This window comes from Thecamonas trahens, assembly GCF_000142905.1.
Source record: "Thecamonas trahens ATCC 50062 unplaced genomic scaffold supercont1.36, whole genome shotgun sequence".
NCBI classification, from domain to species: Eukaryota; order Apusomonadida; family Apusomonadidae; genus Thecamonas; species Thecamonas trahens.
The window spans coordinates 1-16,827 of record NW_013657644.1 but is presented as its reverse complement, the minus strand read 5'-3'; the positions used below and the strand labels follow the sequence as shown (position 1 = coordinate 16,827).

The 16,827-nt window shown below is 64.1% G+C and overlaps 8 protein-coding genes across 8 annotated transcripts in view; 4 read left to right on the top strand and 4 right to left on the bottom strand.

The window, feature by feature from the left end:
* AMSG_07403 (ribosomal RNA assembly protein mis3) overlaps window positions 1-183 on the bottom strand; it is a gene marked incomplete at its 5' end in the record, with an annotated part of 1,654 nt that extends 1,471 nt beyond the window's left edge. The window contains 2 exons of the mRNA XM_013900459.1: window positions 53-80; window positions 155-183. Coding sequence (XP_013755913.1) covers window positions 53-80; window positions 155-183 — 57 coding nt within the window. The remainder of the gene's footprint in view (window positions 1-52; window positions 81-154) is intronic.
* AMSG_07402 (uncharacterized protein) lies at window positions 92-1,144 on the top strand. Its single transcript, XM_013900458.1, has one exon. It carries the CDS (start codon window positions 488-490, stop codon window positions 905-907), a length of 420 nt encoding a protein of 139 aa, XP_013755912.1. The 5' UTR covers window positions 92-487; the 3' UTR covers window positions 908-1,144.
* Window positions 1,145-1,768: 624 nt separating this feature from the next.
* On the top strand, window positions 1,769-2,577 carry AMSG_07400 (uncharacterized protein; the record flags this gene model as incomplete). The annotated part of the gene is made up of 2 exons (XM_013900457.1): window positions 1,769-2,231; window positions 2,561-2,577. 2 exons carry the CDS (start codon window positions 1,769-1,771, stop codon window positions 2,575-2,577), a joined length of 480 nt encoding a protein of 159 aa, XP_013755911.1.
* An 867-nt stretch (window positions 2,578-3,444) lies between these two features.
* On the top strand, window positions 3,445-5,652 carry AMSG_07399 (uncharacterized protein). Its single transcript, XM_013900456.1, has one exon. The coding sequence runs from the start codon at window positions 4,129-4,131 to the stop codon at window positions 5,629-5,631; it is 1,503 nt and encodes a 500-aa protein (XP_013755910.1). The 5' UTR covers window positions 3,445-4,128; the 3' UTR covers window positions 5,632-5,652.
* Window positions 5,653-5,733: 81 nt separating this feature from the next.
* On the top strand, window positions 5,734-9,332 carry AMSG_07398 (dehydrogenase/reductase). Its single transcript, XM_013900455.1, has 3 exons — window positions 5,734-7,088; window positions 7,121-8,185; window positions 8,301-9,332. The coding sequence occupies exons 1-3, from the start codon at window positions 5,741-5,743 to the stop codon at window positions 9,302-9,304; spliced, it is 3,417 nt and encodes a 1,138-aa protein (XP_013755909.1). The 5' UTR covers window positions 5,734-5,740; the 3' UTR covers window positions 9,305-9,332.
* Window positions 9,317-11,541, bottom strand: AMSG_07397 (uncharacterized protein; the record flags this gene model as incomplete). The annotated part of the gene is made up of 2 exons (XM_013900454.1): window positions 9,317-10,242; window positions 10,996-11,541. 2 exons carry the CDS (start codon window positions 11,539-11,541, stop codon window positions 9,334-9,336), a joined length of 1,455 nt encoding a protein of 484 aa, XP_013755908.1. The 3' UTR covers window positions 9,317-9,333.
* A 103-nt stretch (window positions 11,542-11,644) lies between these two features.
* On the bottom strand, window positions 11,645-12,906 carry AMSG_07396 (mitogen-activated protein kinase). Its single transcript, XM_013900453.1, has 2 exons — window positions 12,848-12,906; window positions 11,645-12,669 (listed from the first exon to the last, which is right to left on the bottom strand). Exon 2 carries the CDS (start codon window positions 12,657-12,659, stop codon window positions 11,760-11,762), a length of 900 nt encoding a protein of 299 aa, XP_013755907.1. The 5' UTR covers window positions 12,660-12,669; window positions 12,848-12,906; the 3' UTR covers window positions 11,645-11,759.
* A 1,011-nt stretch (window positions 12,907-13,917) lies between these two features.
* On the bottom strand, window positions 13,918-14,807 carry AMSG_07394 (uncharacterized protein; the record flags this gene model as incomplete). The annotated part of the gene is made up of 1 exon (XM_013900452.1): window positions 13,918-14,807. A coding segment is annotated over one exon (861 nt), but the record flags the coding sequence as incomplete, so codon positions are not given.
* Between the last annotated feature and the right edge of the window lie 2,020 nt (window positions 14,808-16,827).

Here is a 16,827-nt window from a genome sequence, read left to right as displayed (position 1 = left end):
GGCGGTGGGATCCGGGTAGGTGTGTAGGGCGGGGTGGATGTGGAGAGGAGACGGTGCGGAGCGTGATGATGCGGTGGGGACTCACGCGGAAGGGGCTTAGGGCGAGCGAGAGCGCGAAGAGGCGCGGCGGGCGGCGGGGATCAAGGCCAGCTACGCGAGCGGGGATGGAATGGCTGGGATCATGGCTGGGGCAGGGATGACTGGAGGGCTTGGTGATGGCGTCGTGGGGCTCAATGTCAATGCGACGAGGCCGCAGGATGTGTTTGACGCGCAGTGCTATCATCGGCTGGTCGAGAGCTTCTTTGACGCCGAGCTGTTCATCGGGATGATGGAGGCGCGCGGGGTGGACAAGTACACGCTGCAGCGCGGAGTGGCAGTCTGGCAGGATGCGTTCAACAACATCTCGATGTCGTCCAAGCACCGGGCCAAGTACATGGCGCGGCTGCGCAAGGTGTCTGCGATACTGCGGCGCGATCTGCGGCAGTGAATGCGGTGGCTAGCGGATGATGCGGAGCGTGGCCGACTCTTGCCACTTGTCGGTGACGTAGGCGACGTGGCGCGAGGCGACGGCAGTGGCTACCAGGCCGGAGATCACCCATGCACCGAGAAGGACGCCATCGCGGACAATAGGCGCGTTGTCGTCGTCCTGGCGGGCAAGCTGGAAGACGTACGTGACAAGGGTGGCAGCCAGGGAGGCGACCAGCGTGGCAAAGTGGAGGCGGGCGTAGGATGGAAAGCGCGAGCGGGCAGCAAAGAGGCCGGTGACGCCGGCGAGCATAGGCAGCGGGAAGCCGATGACGCCCGCAGCGAGGCGGGAGGTCTGCAGCGAGGCGACGCATGCTTGGACAAAGGCCGCGGTGCCGCCGGCGAGGTTGGCCAGCGCAATGCCAAAGACTGCGCGAGGTAGGAGCGAGCCGGCACCGACGTTGAGGAAGGGCGAGATGCGGGCGTCGGGCGGGACCTCGTCTGAGACCGTGGCCAGGCCGACAACGACCATTCCACCACCGCACCACAGAATCCATCCAGCCAGCGGCAGTGCAAGCTCGATGTTCTCCTTCTGCAGCGCATCGCCAGTCAAGCAGCTCGCGTCGCTCCGTCCGCACACATTGACAGCGCCGAGCGAGACGCCGTAGACGCCGACGACACCTGCCAGTGCAGTGGCAAGGGCAGCAAGATGGACGGCCGAGTAAAGGGTCGAGCGATCAGCAGCAGCGTAGCAGCCACATACACCAGCCAGAGCGAGGAGAACAAAGACCGGAGCGCCGAGATCAAAGCCTTTGTGTGTTGCCAGTGAGTTGCGGAGCGCCCATCCGTACATGCCAAGGGCAAGGAGAAGGAGAGCCAGTGAGTGTGCAAAGGCAAGATGTTTGTATGGTGTTCTACTTGGATCCCGCATGTGGAATCCTCGACTGGTGCTACTGAGCGACATGGTCAGGGTCTGTGTGTGTGGTGGGGGGGGGGAGGGGGGTGAAGTGACGGGGAGCAAGGACTGGAGGGACGGGACGGGGGGGGGGGTGAAAGGGACACTCCTCGTGGAACTGTAGTTGTTGGTGGAGAAAGAATGGATATGACCAGTGTTGCACATCCGCTAGTCCCACGGTATTACCGTGGGCAGCTACATCTTGGTGGTGGTGGTGGTGGTGGTGGTGTCGTTGGTGGTGGTGTCGTTGGTGGCGGTGCAGGTGGGGCCCGAGAGACGTTGGGAACAGGCGTGCGGTCATGGAATGGTGGCAGTCGGGCGGCGAGGGAGAGACTGAGATCGGGTCCGATGCGCAAGACGATGAGCGGGTATGGCTACATTGGCGGACGAAGCAGCGGGCTGGCGAGCGGGTACGGTAGCGGATACGGAGGCGTGTATGCAGCGCGGTCGGGGTCGATGTACGGGCTGGTTCCGCCGCAGCCGCGACCACTGGTAGATGAAGAGGCTGCGGGCGAGTTAGCGACGCTCCGCAGCGAGCTGGCTGCTCAGGTGAGTGAAATCCAGGGCGAGATCAGCGAGGCGCAGCGCATGTGGATCGAAGCGTATCGCAAGATTGGGGCGGCACATCACTTTGCACGGCTGGCAGCGTTTGGTGGCGACTACGCCCGTGTTCGCGACCATCTCGACGAGGCACGGCGGCTGGCAGGAACTCATGCCGAGGCCGGGCGCGCGGCTGCGGCAGCGCATTTTCGCCTTCGCCGGGCCTACGTCGCGCATGCCCGGCAGCTGCAGCTCGTTTGGCAGCGGATCGGTGGCCAGCAGACGGACAGACTGGTGGCCTTGATTGGTGGTGCTAGCAACAGCACCAGTGCCAGTGCCAGCGCTAGCGCTAGCTCCAGCTCGTGCTCGAATGAGTCGGAGAGCGAGTCGGGTAGCGAGTCTGACAGCGATTCGTCATGAGTTGCGTTTGTGGCGAGATGGCTGGGTGCTAAAGTGCGGCAGAGAAAAAGCGACAGTGTCGTCATATCTCTCTCTTAATCGAGCCGACTGTAGCATGGCAAGTGCAGCAATGAGCAAGACAGGCGTTGCAGTTGCAAGCGAAAAGGAGAACGTTGAAGTTGTTTCATGTGCTGCAGACAGTGGTCGTGCGGATGTAGTCAGTGGATTGGCCGGCAGGGAGGAAGAGGCTATTCAGCCGTTGGCTCAGGTGGCTAACGAACATTTCGAGCGCCTGACCCGCAGCATGGGCAGCGAGCGCAAGGTGCTGGGACGCGGGTTGACGCGGCAGGCACTGGTGGACATGCTGCAGGGAGTGGGCTTTGGCGTCCATCCGGGCGTCCTTGACTTTCACCTTGCGGGCGTTGTCTTCCTGTGGGCTGCGGTCGGTTCGTGGCTCTCGCGGAGGATTTGTTCCGCAAGTGGTCAACCTGGGCGCTGTACTCGTCGACGTGCATGACACTGCCGTTTGCGGTACCAGTGTCTAACATTGTCATCGCTCGCAAGCGCTGTAGCCCGCAATATGTGCGGCACGTGAAGGTGGTGGTGCGGTTCGGCGGCGCGCTCGGGGGTGTACTCGGCGCCAGTAGCGGTGTCAACGTTAGCGGTCGCGCTTGGCCGCTGGCTCCGGCCGCAACGCCAGTCCAACTTGTCCCATCGTGGTATGCGATGACTACCGGCCCTGGCAAAGTGGATGATAGTGCGGTCAATGTGACGGATGCTGCAGTCGACCAGAGTGCGGCGGTGGCGATTATTAGCGCTGGAGTCGGAGTCGCGCCTGGCGGAGACAGCGGTCCTGTGTGGGTGATGTCGAGCACTGGTGGTGTGAGCGGGCATGGAATGCCTGGTCCAGCAGCCGGTGCGTGGTCTGGCTCGCACATGGGATCGGCAAGTGCGATGTATGGATCTGGAGCCGGGGTGCAGACTGTGTCTGTGGCTCCCGGTGCTGGTGCCGGGGTCGCATCAGGTGGACAGGGCGGTTCCGTGAGCGCAATGTCGGGCACTGGTGGTGTGAGCGGGCATGGAATGTCTGGTCCAGCAGCCGGTGCGTGGTCTGGCTCGCACATGGGATCGGCAAGCGCGATGTATGGTTCTGGAGCCGGGGTGCAGGTTGCGTCTGCGGAGCCAGATGATGGCGGGGCGACATCGACTACTGACGCTGGAGTTGTACCTGGTAGCAACAGCGGTCCCGTGTACCTGATGTCCGGCCCCGGCGGAATGGGTGGGTATACATTTGCACCCTGGGATGGCGGATACAGGCCGAGATATGCGGTGTCTGGTCCAGCAGCCGGTGTTTGGTCTGGCTCGCACATGGGATCAGCAAGTGCGATGTATGGATCTGGAGCCGGGGTGCAGACTGTGTCTGTGGCTCCCGGTGCTGGTGCCAGAGTCGCGTCAGGTGGACAGGGCGGTCCCGTGAGCGCGATGTCGGGCACTGGTGGTGTGAGCGGGCATGGAATGTCTGGTCCAGCAGCCGGTGTGTGGTCTGGCTCGCACATGGGATCGGCAAGTGCGACGCCAAGCTCCAGGGCAAGAGTGGCATCTAGCTCGGCAGCACCAAGTGCTGCGCTTGCGACGGAACCGGCTGGACACAGGGCCGCGACCTCAACTGCAGTCTCCAGCACTGGCGCTGCAACCCGGGACAGTATGGCCACGCCGGGGAAGGTGCACCTGGAGCGCGAAAGGGATCGAGCACAGGCGTGAGGTACCACATGCCAACGATGCCAGCGGCTACTGTGTCGCGGCAAGGTGCTGACGCCCGCAGCGTTGGAGCAGCGGCGTCGAGCCTGGGTACAAGCACCAAAGCGAGGTCGACCGCGATGGGAGCTGGCAATGACAATCGATTGAGCGTCAACACGACGGCAGAGTCAGGGCAAGGTGCAAACACAGGCCCCGCGGCTGGAGGCGGTATGGCCGTGAGCTCCGCTGCGAGTGCGGGCGGCAACGTCTCGTCTCATTCGGGCACCGGGTTCGGGTCTCTGCCGCGGGCACCTGGAGGGGCCACGCCTCCCACGCGCTCGCCGCCGCCGCAATCGATGGCACCCGCCGGATTCAACTCGCTCTCGATGCCGGTCAACAGCCGCAGGGCTCGCCCACCAGCCGGCTACAACTCCTGGTCCGGCCCGCGCCCATCGGCTGCGCCAGCGCTCGACGCTAACGCCATAGCCAGCGTCACTGCTTCCGCTGATCACCGCAAGGCGGTGGCAGCCTCGCAGGTCAAGCAAGCTAAGCTTTTCAACAAGATGGCCCAGCTCGATGCCAAGACCGCCGACGCGCAGCGCAAGGCACACGCGGCGCACATGGCGGGTGACAAGGATGCTGCCGCCAAGTATTCCAAGAAGGCCTCCAAGTCAATGCGGGAACGCACCAGCGTTGCCAAGGAGGTCGCCTCAGAACAACGCGCGCTCCAAAAGAAGCAGGCCAAGCATGCGCGCAAAGGACAGTCGGCCATGGCCAAGGCCACCTCGTCGTCGCGCGGTGAGACCAGTTTGCGGTCGAAGCGTTCGTCGCCTTCCGCCCGTAGCGCCAAGACCTCGTCAAGCACCAGCAGCTCGGGATCGGACACGTCCGCAACGTCGGCGTCGTCGACGGCGACCGAGGCACTGTCGTCATCAGCCTCTTTCGCATCGTCTGTGTCGAACTCGGCGTCGTCGTCGTCGGCGTCGTCGGCGTCGTCGGCGTCGTCGGCGTCGTCGGCGGCGTCGTCGTCGTCGTCGGATGAGATGTCGTCATCGTCGTCGTCTGTGGCTTCGTCATCAACGTCATCTGTGGCTTCGTTATCAACGTCGTCGTCCTCATCGTCGTCGTCGCCGGTGCCGTTGAGGGCTTCGGCTTCGGCTGCAGCTGCAGATGGGCCTGGAGTCTCGTCGTCCTCGGAGGCGAGTAAGTCTTCGGAGGACTACGATGTCACCCAGTCGTCGACACGCGGACGCGGCAGGGGCCGCCGACATGGTGCCGCCGCCACCGTAGAGTACGAGTATGTTTACGAGCATGTCCCTGCCAAGAGTCTCGGCATGGGCGGGCGTAGCGCAGCTGGCGACTACGAGTACGTCTACGAGGACGTGCCTGTCGGGGGCAAGTCGGCGGTTGTCGAATACGAGTACGTCTACGAGGAAGAGGTCATCAAGGGCAAGAAGTCCAAGAGGGGCAAGAAGAACAAGTCTGTCGCCGTCTCGAAGGAAGTCACCTACGAGTATGTTTGGGAGGAGGCGTAAATCATCAGCATGTACACGATACCAGCCGCCGCCGACCAGTCACGTGGCGTCTTGTTGCCTTTTCGGTCCGGACCGACGAGCGATACCAACGTATAGCTCTCTCGAGGCCATGCACACGCTCAGCCACCCCCACGTGCCCCGTGTTTGGCTCCTCGTCACACTCGTTGCGCTTACCTCCCTCCACGTACCGCTGGCGGTGTCAGCGGCCGAGGCAACCATTGCCCACGTCCCGTCACAGGTCGTCGACACCGCTTCCGGCCCGGGAGGCTGGTTCCTCGCTGTGCTTGCTGATGGCCGGGTGATGCGGTCCGGAGGCATGGGCGAGGCGCCGGTTGAGGTTAAGCTTCCGTCTGGAGCAGAGGACTCGCTGGTGGCGGAGGTCTATTCCCACGGTGATGTGGTGGTGGCGGTCGGGGGCGGAATGGGCAAGGTCCACTTTGTGTCCAAGGACGGCGGCGCCAGCTGGCAACCGATGTCAACGCCGCTGGCGGTGGACGTGGCGCGAGTCCCGGTGGCACGGGCATCGGACCTGGTTTCCTTCCATCCGCACCAGAACGGCTGGTGGCTGGCGCGGTTTGCCTCGGACGGCTGCCTCGACAAGCCGCGCTTCCGCTGCTTCCGCGTCCTCGGCATGACCAAGGACTACGGCGCGTCGTGGTCGCTCATCGCAGACTATGTTGTCCAGCACGGCTGGGCTGCTCAGCTCAAGGTATCAGCGGTCAGCGATGATGCTGTACTTGTCGTCAAGTGGTCTGCTCGCGCCTCGGAAGACTCGCAGCTCGACGTTGACTACTCGCTCGACATGTTCTTCGGTGTGCTCAACGCCGGACGCGCAGCCCGGATTGACGAGGCTCCGACCAGCATTCTCGCTGTTCCGATCATTGGCGAAGTCCGTGGCGGTGCCGCTTTTGAGCTAGTGGCACCCTCATTTGTTTATGTCGAGACGCTCGAGGACGATGGTGCTGCCGTCCATCTCACTGTCTCGTCCGACGGCAAGGAGTTCAACCGAGTCAAGCTTCCCAACTCACTCACGCTCGAGGAGCGTGCGCATCAGTTCCTCGACGACGGTACTGACGCTGTTGTCCTTCACATCGCGGAGCACGCATCGTGGGGCCACCTGTACACCTCAAGCGCCGATGGCGTTTCGTTTGCGCTCATGCTTGAGCACGTCCACGAGAACGACATTGGGCCAGCGTTTGGCCCGCTCGCATCAGTAGAGGGCGTGCTTGCCGCCAACGTTGTCGACAATCCGTTTGCTGGAGCCAACGCACCGCTGGTGATCACCACCCTTGTTTCGACCGATGCCGGCGGGAGCTGGCAGCCGCTGACGGGTCCCCAGCGCGATGCGCACGACGCACCGCTGCCGTGTGCTCTTGTTGGCGCGGGGGGTGTCCGTTTGCGATTGATCTGGGTGCTCGCGGCTGCCTGGCTTACGCCTTGTCCGCGCCCGGTATCGTGTATGCCGCCGGTGCTCTGGATGGCGCCGAAGGCGCAGCAGCGTTCTCATCCGACGCTGGAGCTAGCTGGGAGCTGCTCAGCGGCAACGAAGACGTCGGATTCTGGATGGCCCGCGACGGCGGTGCCGTCCTACGTGTCCCGCGTGAGCAGACCCAATTTGTCGGCGTGCGCCATGTTACCGGCGCTGCGTTCTCTGCCGTCGCGCTCAGTGACGACGGCTCGAACGTTCGTGTTGTAGGTGTCACCGACGTTTCGGTCATCGACGACAAGTCTGCGAGCTCAACACGCTACAGCTGGATGCTCGAGACCGAGTCGTTTGGTGGGGTCGGCCTCGTCCGCGTCGACGTAGTGCCGCCGTCACTCCCGCCGGTCTGTATCCCCTCGCAGTACGAGAGCTGGAGCCCTGGCTATGGATGCGTGCTTGGGCGTGAGAACACGTATCGGCGGCGCAAGCCCGACGCGTTGTGCGTCCCGCTGGAGAGTCACGACGGTCCCGATGCAGACCACTGCATGTGTACAGCAGCCGACTGGGAGTGCGACGTCGGGTATGTCCGCGAGAGCCAGGACGATCCCGACGCGGCGTGCGTGCTCAAGTCTGGCAAAGACGCTCCGGACGACACAGAACGGGGTGAGTGTCCGGCTGACGGCTACTACCGCATCACCCGCGGGTACCGTCGGGTGGCCGGGGACTCGTGCATCGATGGCGCCGACGACCCGTTTGCGCCGTCTCGCAAGTGGTGTGGAAACGAAATTTCTGGCAGCCCGGGCGCATCGCGGGCGCCACTCTTCATTGTTCTCGGCATCGCTGTCATCACTCTCGCCATCGGCGGCGCTTGGGTCTACCGTCGTGCAAAGGTGTTGGGCCTCTTGTCGCTCGTTGGGGCTCCTGTTTCGCGAACCGGGCACGAGCGGCTCATCTCCGATTCCGAAGCGGGCTCACATGCCAGCGACAGCGCCGATGCGGACGACGGGCTGCCTGACGCTGTCATTGCCGACGACATGCTTATCCAGAGCTCTGACGAGCGCACCGAGGTAAGTGGCGATGCTGCTGACCCGAGCGACCATGGCGAGCTGGGCACGGGCGAAACGTATGATGGTAGCGGCGAGCTGTAAACACGTTGCACGGTCGGGCGGCACGACTCGACTCGCCGACGACATGTGGCCCAGCTGCTCCGCTTGGTGCTGGGCGCCTGGGATACTTGCTGTGGCAGTCACGGCCTGGCTAGTGTGGCAAGCTGTGCGGCTTGTGCGAGCTGACTGTGACTTGGCGACGCTCTCGGCATGGGGCCGGCTGGTGGCGGCCGACTCGGGCGCTGGGCTGCGCGCGGCGGTGGCTGGCAAGCGGGTGTGGCTGACGGGTGCCTCGTCGGGCATCGGTCGCGAGCTGGCGATTGTGCTCGCAGAGCATGGAGCTGATGTAGCGATTTCGGCGCGATCAGAGAAGAAGCTACAGGAGCTTGCTGCCGAGGCGGTGCATCTTCCGGGACGAATGGTCGCTGTCCCGCTCGACTTGCTGGAGACTAGCTCGCACGAGACGGCGGCGGCGACGGCGGCCGCCGCGCTCGGTGGTCGTATTGAAATCCTGGTCAACAACGCCGGACGGTCGCAGCGGGCGCTGGTGGAGGAGACACCCGTCGAGATTGACGAGGCCATGTTCAAGGTCAATGTGCTGGGGACCATTTCGGTGACCAAAGCCGTGCTTCCGTCGATGCTGGAGGCTGGTGACGGACTGGTGGCGGTGACTTCATCGGTGGCCGGCAAGCTTCCGACGCCGGTGTCCGGCTCGTATGCCATGACCAAGCACGCCCTCAACGGGTGGATGGGCTCGTTGGGAGCCGAGGTAGGCGAGCGCGGCATCGACACTTGTATTGTGTGTCCAGGCCCGGTTGTGTCCGAGGGCGCAGCCAACGCGTTCACGGCCGAGGTCGGTGGGCGGGTGGGTGAGGCCGCAGCCGAGCCGATGAAAGCACACAAGATGTCGACCCGACGATGTGCTGAGCTGTATGCGGCAGCCCTTGGCGCGCGCATTCACGAGTCCTGGATTTCCCAGCACCCTGTGCTGCTCTTTACCTACGTGGCGCAGTACGCGCCGACGCTGCTCTTTACGCTCGGTAAGAAGATGGCGGCCAAGCGGGTGGCGGCATTCCGCAGCGGGGACATGGGCTACAGCTCGGTCAACTCGGCGTCGGCTGTGTTGTCATTTTTCAAGCGGTGAGCAGGTGGCAGCAAAGGAGGTGTGTGTGTTCACTGGAGGGTGCAGGATGCAGGCGTGGCCTCGGCGCGGGAGGCGGCCATGGCGGCAGCTAGCTTGCTGCATGCAACGGCATGGCCGTCGTCAAAGTCGGAGCGTTGACAGTGCTCCGAGCAGTAAAAGACGGCGCCGCAGCCGCCGCATGCATAGGCGGCCGAGAGCTGGCCGCGCAAGGGGCACGCAGATGACGAGCAGTGGGTCTCGAGAGCAGCGACGATGCCGGCTGCATCATCGTCGGCGTGCGCGAGGAGCGAGCGAGCGGCGACGGCGCGAGCAAGAATGTACGGTGCGGCGTCAGGGCTAGCACGACATGCGCACGTAGGTGCGTGAGCTAGGAGAAGCTCGACAAGGTCAAGACGCGAGGTCGAGACAGCAGCAACAAGAGCTTCCGGTGTTGCGCACGAGGCGAGGTTAAAAGGACCGGAAGGATCGAGCAGGATCTGAAGCTGGTCTCCGCAGAGCTCAGGCGGCCGGCCGGCAAGGAGGACAACCGGCGACTGGCCATCGAGAGTGGGGGAAGTGAGGACAAACGGCTGCGGGTCGCTAACCTTGCCACGTACCATGGTCCACTCACCGACGAGGGGAGCAAAGAGCGATTCGATGTCATGTGCTGGGAGGCAGGTCAGCGCGCGATGGTAGGCAAGGTGACCGCGAGAGTCTGCAGTAAAGGTACGATTGCGGTCGGCGGCGAGGAGCTCGGCGGCGAGGTCAGCAAAGGGAGGAATGGACGACGGAGCCGGGTATGCATGAGCGCTATCGTTGTCCAAAAGGTCGTCGGCATCAGCGTCGTCGGTCGCAGGCAGTACAGACGGCGCCCAGCGCTCGATGAGCATGTGCAGCGCAGTAATGGACCGAAACGACCGAGACGGCGAAGCGCCACGTGCAAGGAGGAGACGGGCAGTCTAAAACAGCCATCACGGGTGAGTAGAAGAGAGAGAGAGAGAGAGAAAGGGGAGGCGCACGAGGCAATAGAAGACAGAGAGTCAGAGGGTCGATTATGATCGTCTGCAGAAATGACCAAGGGCGCGCCTCGGACGGACGCTATGAAGAGACGCAGCTCGGCACTGCCGACAGCCACAGTCGCACTGGGGGCCGGGTCAAGATCTGTGGCAGCCATCACCGGCCAGGCGGCGGGCAGCAGGGCGACAGTGCCGTGTACAAGAGAAGGAGGACCATCCGAGCCGCCGCAGAGCGACGGCTGGCACCAGCCCAACCCAACTTGTAGACGGCGCTATGCACCTACGTGCCCGAGAGCCCAACACACAAGGGCCATGGCAGCCAAAGAGACTTGAACCGGCCGGACGGCTGCGGCCATTTTGTCAGCAGGCCTCAGACGCGTTGTCAATCTAATGTACGTCCGCCGTGGAGGTTGCCCAGGGCCCGGCGCGGTACTGGGCGCGCCCGAAGCCGCGGCGACGCGAGAGCACGGCGACCCAACCTGCAAAACGCAGGTGGGCCGCCGGCCCGTGCGCGCGATCCGAAGATTGCGACATTGCACGTGAACACGCCGTCGCATTGGCAGCGGGTGCCGCGGAGAGGCACTCTGCTCATAGAATGGATTGACAAAGGTGTCGTCATTCTCTCTGGTGAAGGGATGGGGGAGGGGAGGGAAGGGGGAGGGGAGGGAAGGGGGAGGGGGAGGGGGAGGGACGTACCTGGTCCCAGCCGGGGCTTGGAGCTGCGCTCAGCGCAAACATGAGGGGTGTTGGCGCGTTGGGAAGTGACGGTGCAGGCGGGCCGTCGTCGTCGGGGTAGACGGTGATAGCGCCGTCCGGGCTGGCGCCGGCGTCTAGCAGAGCCCTGACAAGCGGCACGAGAGCCGGGCTGACGCGACTTGCGACGAGGGCAAGGAGCGAAGGCGGCCACTGAGCGAGCTCTGGAGGAGTGGAGGGCGAGTGCGAGGGATCAAGCGAAGCAATAAAGCCCGGTAAGTCCATGTTCGGGTCGAGGGGATCGGCGTCGAGCTGCAGCAAAAGCTTGAGGACAGCAAGCGCAGCGGCAGGGTCAGCGGCGGCAGTGGCAGTGGCGAGAGCAGACACAAAAACTAGTTTGCCTTCATCCCACAGCGGCGAGGGCAGCGAGGAGGGCGGGGCGGCCGAGGCGTGGGCATGCCAGTCGGCAAGGGCAGAGGGTGTGCTTGCGACGTGGCGGAGAGCAGCAGAGAGCGACTTGAACGGGGGGTACAGGGTGGCCGTGGCCATGCCCCTGGAGTTGTGTTCGTGGAGAAGGGGAGGTGGGGAGAGGTGGTGAGGATTTTGAACGGTGATTGGGCGTCGGCAGAGTGCGTGAGTTTTGGCAGCAGGCGAGAGAGTTACAGTTTACGAGGGAGCAGGACCGAGAAGCTGAGGGTGCAGTCACATCATGTCCTCGATGTCCATGCCGCGGATGTCGTCATCCGGCTCGAGCTCGCCGTGGACCATCATGTCGGACATGCCGTCGCCGCCCATAGAGACGACGCCGTTGAGATTGAACATGGAGATGATGTCGTCCGAGTTGGGGAAGACGGTGGGCGAGGCCATGATGAAGATGAACATGATGCGGCGGAGCTTGGGGTTGTAGAAAAAAGATTCGCCGACCAGAGGGCATCAACAAAGAGCGAGGAGTAGGCCTCGTCGGGAAGGTAGGCGTAGACATCGCAGGCCGACGGCTCGATCTCCTGCTCCATGGTCTTCCAGAGGCGCGGCTTGAGGGTCATGTGGTAGGAGGGAAAGAGCGGGGCGAGGGTGGCGTCGAGGCGAGAGAGTGCCTCGGCGAGGCGCAGGCGCTCGAATGAGTTTGCGCGGAGGCCGGAAAAGTCGTAGTCAGTAAACGACATGTTGAGAACCTCGATGAGGTGAATCATGGTCATGCGGTTGGCGGGCTCGATGAGCGAGCCAAAGGGCGAGTCTGAGATGTCGTAGCGAAATGCCTCTGTGTAGGGTGTTGTGGGCGAGCGCGAGAGGGTGGACGGTGAGCCAACCGAGAGCTGGCTTGAGCTCGAGGCGACCGAGGTGCCGGCGGCCGCCTCGGCCGCCAGCCGCTCCAGATCAGCCTGGCTCGGCACGGCGGCTCCAGACGCGGTGGAGGCGGATGCAATGGGTGGCAGCAGCTGGCCGACGCTAGAACTGCTCCCGCTGGCAGCCGAAGCAGTTAGCGAGGTCATCTCTGGTGACGACGCAATCTCCGAGCGGATACGGGCGTCGAGGTTCTTCTCCATCCGCTTGTCCCGTCCGGACGGCTTGCATGAGTAGTTTTCGATGCGGCCGAGAATGCCTTGCGACGACAAGCCGGAGAAGACAAGATTGAGTTCCTCCAGCGACCGAGAGACGAGAAACTTCATTCTGCGAGGTCTGTGGAGGTGTGTGGGAGTGAGTGAGAGAGAGTGAGCGCGGCTTCGCGGTGTGTGGTGGGGGGGGGGGAGGGGGAGGAAGGGGAGGGCGGTGGGGTAGCAGTGGTGAATACAGTCATGAACACATGCGCGGTTTCGGACGAGGAGCGGTTGCGGAATAGACATGGGCGGGGGCGTACCAGGGCCTGCAGGGGTGGAAGAAGGGGAACGAAGGGAGTGATGAGCGGGTGAAGTGTGGTGGCTGGGGGGGGGGGGCGGTTTGGTGTGGTGAGGGGGGAGAAGGAGGTGGTGAGGGTGGCGGTTGGAGGAAGGCGGTGGCACGGGTTGGCGCGGTGGTTGGCGCATTTTTCTCGATACAGGAGAGATGGGGCGATAGGGCGCTGGAAGTGGGCAGAAACGAGGTGGGGAGGGCGATGATTAGACTACAAAGGGAATGGTGGCGTCAAGAACCGAGCGGATGGGCGGTGGCGGTGACGAAACGTCAACAGAGTCGTGGCGGAAGGAGCCAACGGCGCTCGGGATGCGATCAAGGCTCGGCTTGGATGAGCGGGTGCGGAGCCAGTTTTCGTCGAGGTGCATGCGTGTCCGCTTGAGCTTGGCAACGGGATCAACGCGACGGATGAGATCAGGGTAGAGCTCTTGGTCGCGAGGAGCATTGAGAACATTGGCGGCCTGTGCGTTGATGGCGATGGCGTCCGCGTCCGAGAGCGGCTTGCGCTCGGGAGCAGCGCGCGCCGCCTTGAGCTTTGCCTCCAGCCGAGCAGTGGCTGTGGCCGGAGCCGGGCGGGCTAGGGACTCGGCAGCAGGGTGGTCCGGAATGCTGCCGATGGGGTTGAGGACAAGGTTGGCGCGGCGGGATGCAGGGTGCGGGACGCGGGCAAGCTTGATGGGCTGCGCGGAGCGGCGGGCGGCTGCGGATGAGGTGCGGGCGGCCGACAGAGCCGCCGCAGCTGGGGCCGGGAGGGAATGCAACGCAGGCGGCTCCGGGCCGAGGCTAGATGCGTGCGGGTGGTAGGGGAGCGGGCCGGTGTGGTGGCGGACGGCCTCAAAGTGGACAAGCGCCGACGACGGCGGCGGCAAGGGGTGTGGCGTGGGGGCGGGGGCAGGAGTGGGTGAAGGCGGCGCGGACATGGCCAATGCGTGTGGAATGTGTGGGTGAGTGGGTGGGTGGGTGGGTATGTGGGTTCGGGGTGGGTGGCTAGGTAGGCGGGTGGAGTCGGGTGGGCAAAGTTGGCGCCAAGATGGGGAGCAGGCAGGCAGGCGGATTTGGAGCGAGCGCTACGGCGAGGCGGTGGGGATTGACGGGACACGGACGGTGATGTGAGCAGCGGGCGAGTCTGGGTGCGGGGACATTGTGGCGCGGGGAAGAGCGCCACCGCCACGCTCGCGGATGAGATCTTCGGCGAGCTGGGAGACGACCGAGGGCGCGATGCCGGCCATGCCAGCCAAAGCGGAGACGGTGCCGCGGCGGACTGAAGAGTCGATGACCGGAGACGGTGGGGTAGGCATGCGAACTAGATGCGAGCCTGGGCGTCGGGCGTCGGCAGAGGCGGTGACTGGGCGCGGCTCAAGCGGTGCAAGGTCAAGGAGAAGGGCGTCGTGTTGGGCGAGGCGGCGCTTGAGGCTCGACGACATGCGGGCGTGGCGACGGGCCTCGTCGGCAGACCAGACCTTGCGGCGGCGTGCAGCATCATGCATGTGGGAGCGGGTGCGGCGGAGAGCACGGACGTGGGCACGGACTGCGGCTTGTTCGTCGTTCTTCATGGCACGTAGGAGCGCATCACGGGCAGCGCGCTCGCGTGGGCTGCCGGCCTTGGCCTCGCGTTCGGCAAGGACAGCGGTGCGGGCAGCTTCAAGAGCACGGGCGTGAGCAGCCTTTTGAGCAGCGACTTCAGCGCGGCGACGCTCGGCTTCAGTAGCCGCAGCAACACGCTGGGACTCGCGGGCACGGGCCTGGGACTCCTTGAACTCGATGCGACGCTGGCGCTCGTCGGCGCGGGCGGCAGCAGCAGCAGCAACCCGCAGATCGCGGCTGGCAGTGGTCAGCAGATCGCGTCCGTGTACAGAGGAAGAGGTATGATGGAGGATAGCAGTTGCATCGGCGTCGTGAACATCAACCGTGAGAGGGGCGTGAACAAGCTCGTCAACAACTTGCGGTGGAGGGGTGGGAGCCGAGCAGCTTGCGCGGGGGTGTGCGTGGCGGTGACGGGATGCGGCGGCGTGGCGGCAACGAGTCGGGCGGATAGGTAGGCAGCGAGCGTGGCTTCTTGACTGGGACCGGAGCAGCCGCCCACTCTGACGCGCGGGAGAGAGCGGCTAGAGTGACCGAAGTTCGGGCCTTGGTGGCAAGGCGTGAGGCAGCCGACGGAGGCGGGGTATGGCCCAGGCGGCGTTGCGGCGGAAGGGGAGGGCCAGGAAGGGAACGAGGAGGGGGAGTGTCTGGTACGGCGTCGGTGACGACGGCGCGGGTGAGGCGGGTCGGTGGCGGTTGTCCGGTGAGGGCCAGGTGCGTGGGTAGGGTGGGCATGGCCCTCGAGTTGGGGAGGGGTGTTTGTGCCGACCTTCAAGCTGCCTGGACACCCAACTCCAGCAATGAGAGCGAAGAGGGGATGACCAGTGGCTGTGTCGGAGGTTCCTGTGATGTACAAAGGCTGGTGGTGGCCGCTGTGGCGGACTAGAGGTAGCGGATGGAGGTGACGAGGAGGGTGCGTGTGGGCAGGCGCGACGCGCATGGGGTTGAGCTAGAGCGGGGAGAGGAGGAGGTGGAGCAGGCAGAGGAAGCGGTGTGCGCGATGCGATGGTGGTGGGTATCGCCATAGTATGGGGGTGGTGGCTGTAGCTGCGATGGGATTGATGGGCGTGGAGTAGGGGGAGAGGGTGGTGGTTGATGGTGATGGGGCGTAATGAGTATGGTAGGGGGGATGAGGGGGGTCGTGACGTGGGTGGCGGAATGAGCGACAGGGTGGTGGGTATGGCGATTGAGCTTGAGGATTGATATGGGTGGGTAGGATGAGGATGATGGGTGTTTGTGGGGTGCGGGAGATGAGGGTGGAGGGGCTTGGGTGGCGAGGAGAGGAGGGCGGGATGGATTGGTTTGAGATGGACGTCGATGGAGACGATGGCTTGGGATTGGAAGAGAAGGCAGACCAATGCACTGAAGCCCACCGTTGCATTGCCTATCGATTGCACTGGCCCTTTCTTGTTCTTCCTTGTCTTGGCCAGCCCGGTGCCCTCGTCGTCTGGCTCGGTGATCGGCAGCAGGGATGGCTGGCGATGAGCAGGCCGGCGGGGGCTGTGATGGGCAAGTCCGGGAGAGGGAGGGGAGGATTGGGTTGGAGAGCAGACTGGTAGTCATTGCCATTGATGTGGCTATCTCTATGCGTTGCCTCCAAAGCCCTGTCGATGACTAGCCTGCTTTCGGTGGTGCCGGCGGTGGTCGGTCGGCGGCGGGCGGCGGTCGGCGGTGAGCAGCAGGCCGTCGGCAGCGATGCTGTTGACAAGTTGGCGTCGGCTGACGTGAATATCGGCGGGCAGGGAGTGGGTGGATATGTTTGCAGGGGTAGTGGGTACGTGTGGTGTGGGTGTGGTGGTTGTGGGTGGAGATGGTGGGGAGTGGGGGTCGGAGATGGGCCCGGGGAGGGGGGTTAGCACCTTCGAAGGGACACAGGGCCAACAAGTTGGGCCCGAGCCGGCGAAACTCGGATTCCGGAATACTGCAGCTATGGATTGGAGATTGTGCAAGGGGGTAGTGTGGACGTGTAGTATAGCAGTAGTGAAATCAAATCGGCAATATCTTGCGATCAGGTTGGTGGGGGGCGTGTGCGGGGTCGGGCGGTCGAGGTCGTGCTCAACCGCCTAGGCAAAACAAGCCGACGCGGAAATGAGCCGAAGTCGATGGGTATCGATGACAGCGATAATGGTAATGGTGATAGTGTGGGGTGAGTGATGACCTTGAGTGTGGTCGCGGGTTGCGTAGCTGGTAGTGGGAAGGAGCTAGGTGGTGATGAAGGTGGGCCTGATCGGGCGAGCGGGCGGCGGCTGGCGGCTGGTGGTCGGCGAGGCGGGGGCGGCACAGGGGGCTGGGTCGTGGCTGGGTGGCTTGAGATTGCTGATGGTTGGAGGATGGGCAGTATGGCATGTGATGGTTGAGGGTATGGGG

What these genes read in the sequence shown, in the direction of transcription:
- AMSG_07402 (XM_013900458.1), top strand. Translation starts at nt 488, where the DNA reads ATGCGGTGGCTAGCGGATGATGCGGAGCGTGGCCGACTCTTGCCACTT.
- AMSG_07399 (XM_013900456.1), top strand. Translation starts at nt 4,129, where the DNA reads ATGCCAACGATGCCAGCGGCTACTGTGTCGCGGCAAGGTGCTGACGCC.
- AMSG_07398 (XM_013900455.1), top strand. Translation starts at nt 5,741, where the DNA reads ATGCACACGCTCAGCCACCCCCACGTGCCCCGTGTTTGGCTCCTCGTC. An exon ending in TTGTCCGCGCCCGGTATCGT is followed by an intron (nt 7,089 to 7,120) that starts GTATGCCGCCGG and finishes ATGGCGCCGAAG; the next exon opens with GCGCAGCAGCGTTCTCATCC. An exon ending in CACGGGCGAAACGTATGATG is followed by an intron (nt 8,186 to 8,300) that starts GTAGCGGCGAGC and finishes TTGCTGTGGCAG; the next exon opens with TCACGGCCTGGCTAGTGTGG.
- AMSG_07396 (XM_013900453.1), bottom strand. Translation starts at nt 12,659, where the DNA reads ATGAAGTTTCTCGTCTCTCGGTCGCTGGAGGAACTCAATCTTGTCTTC.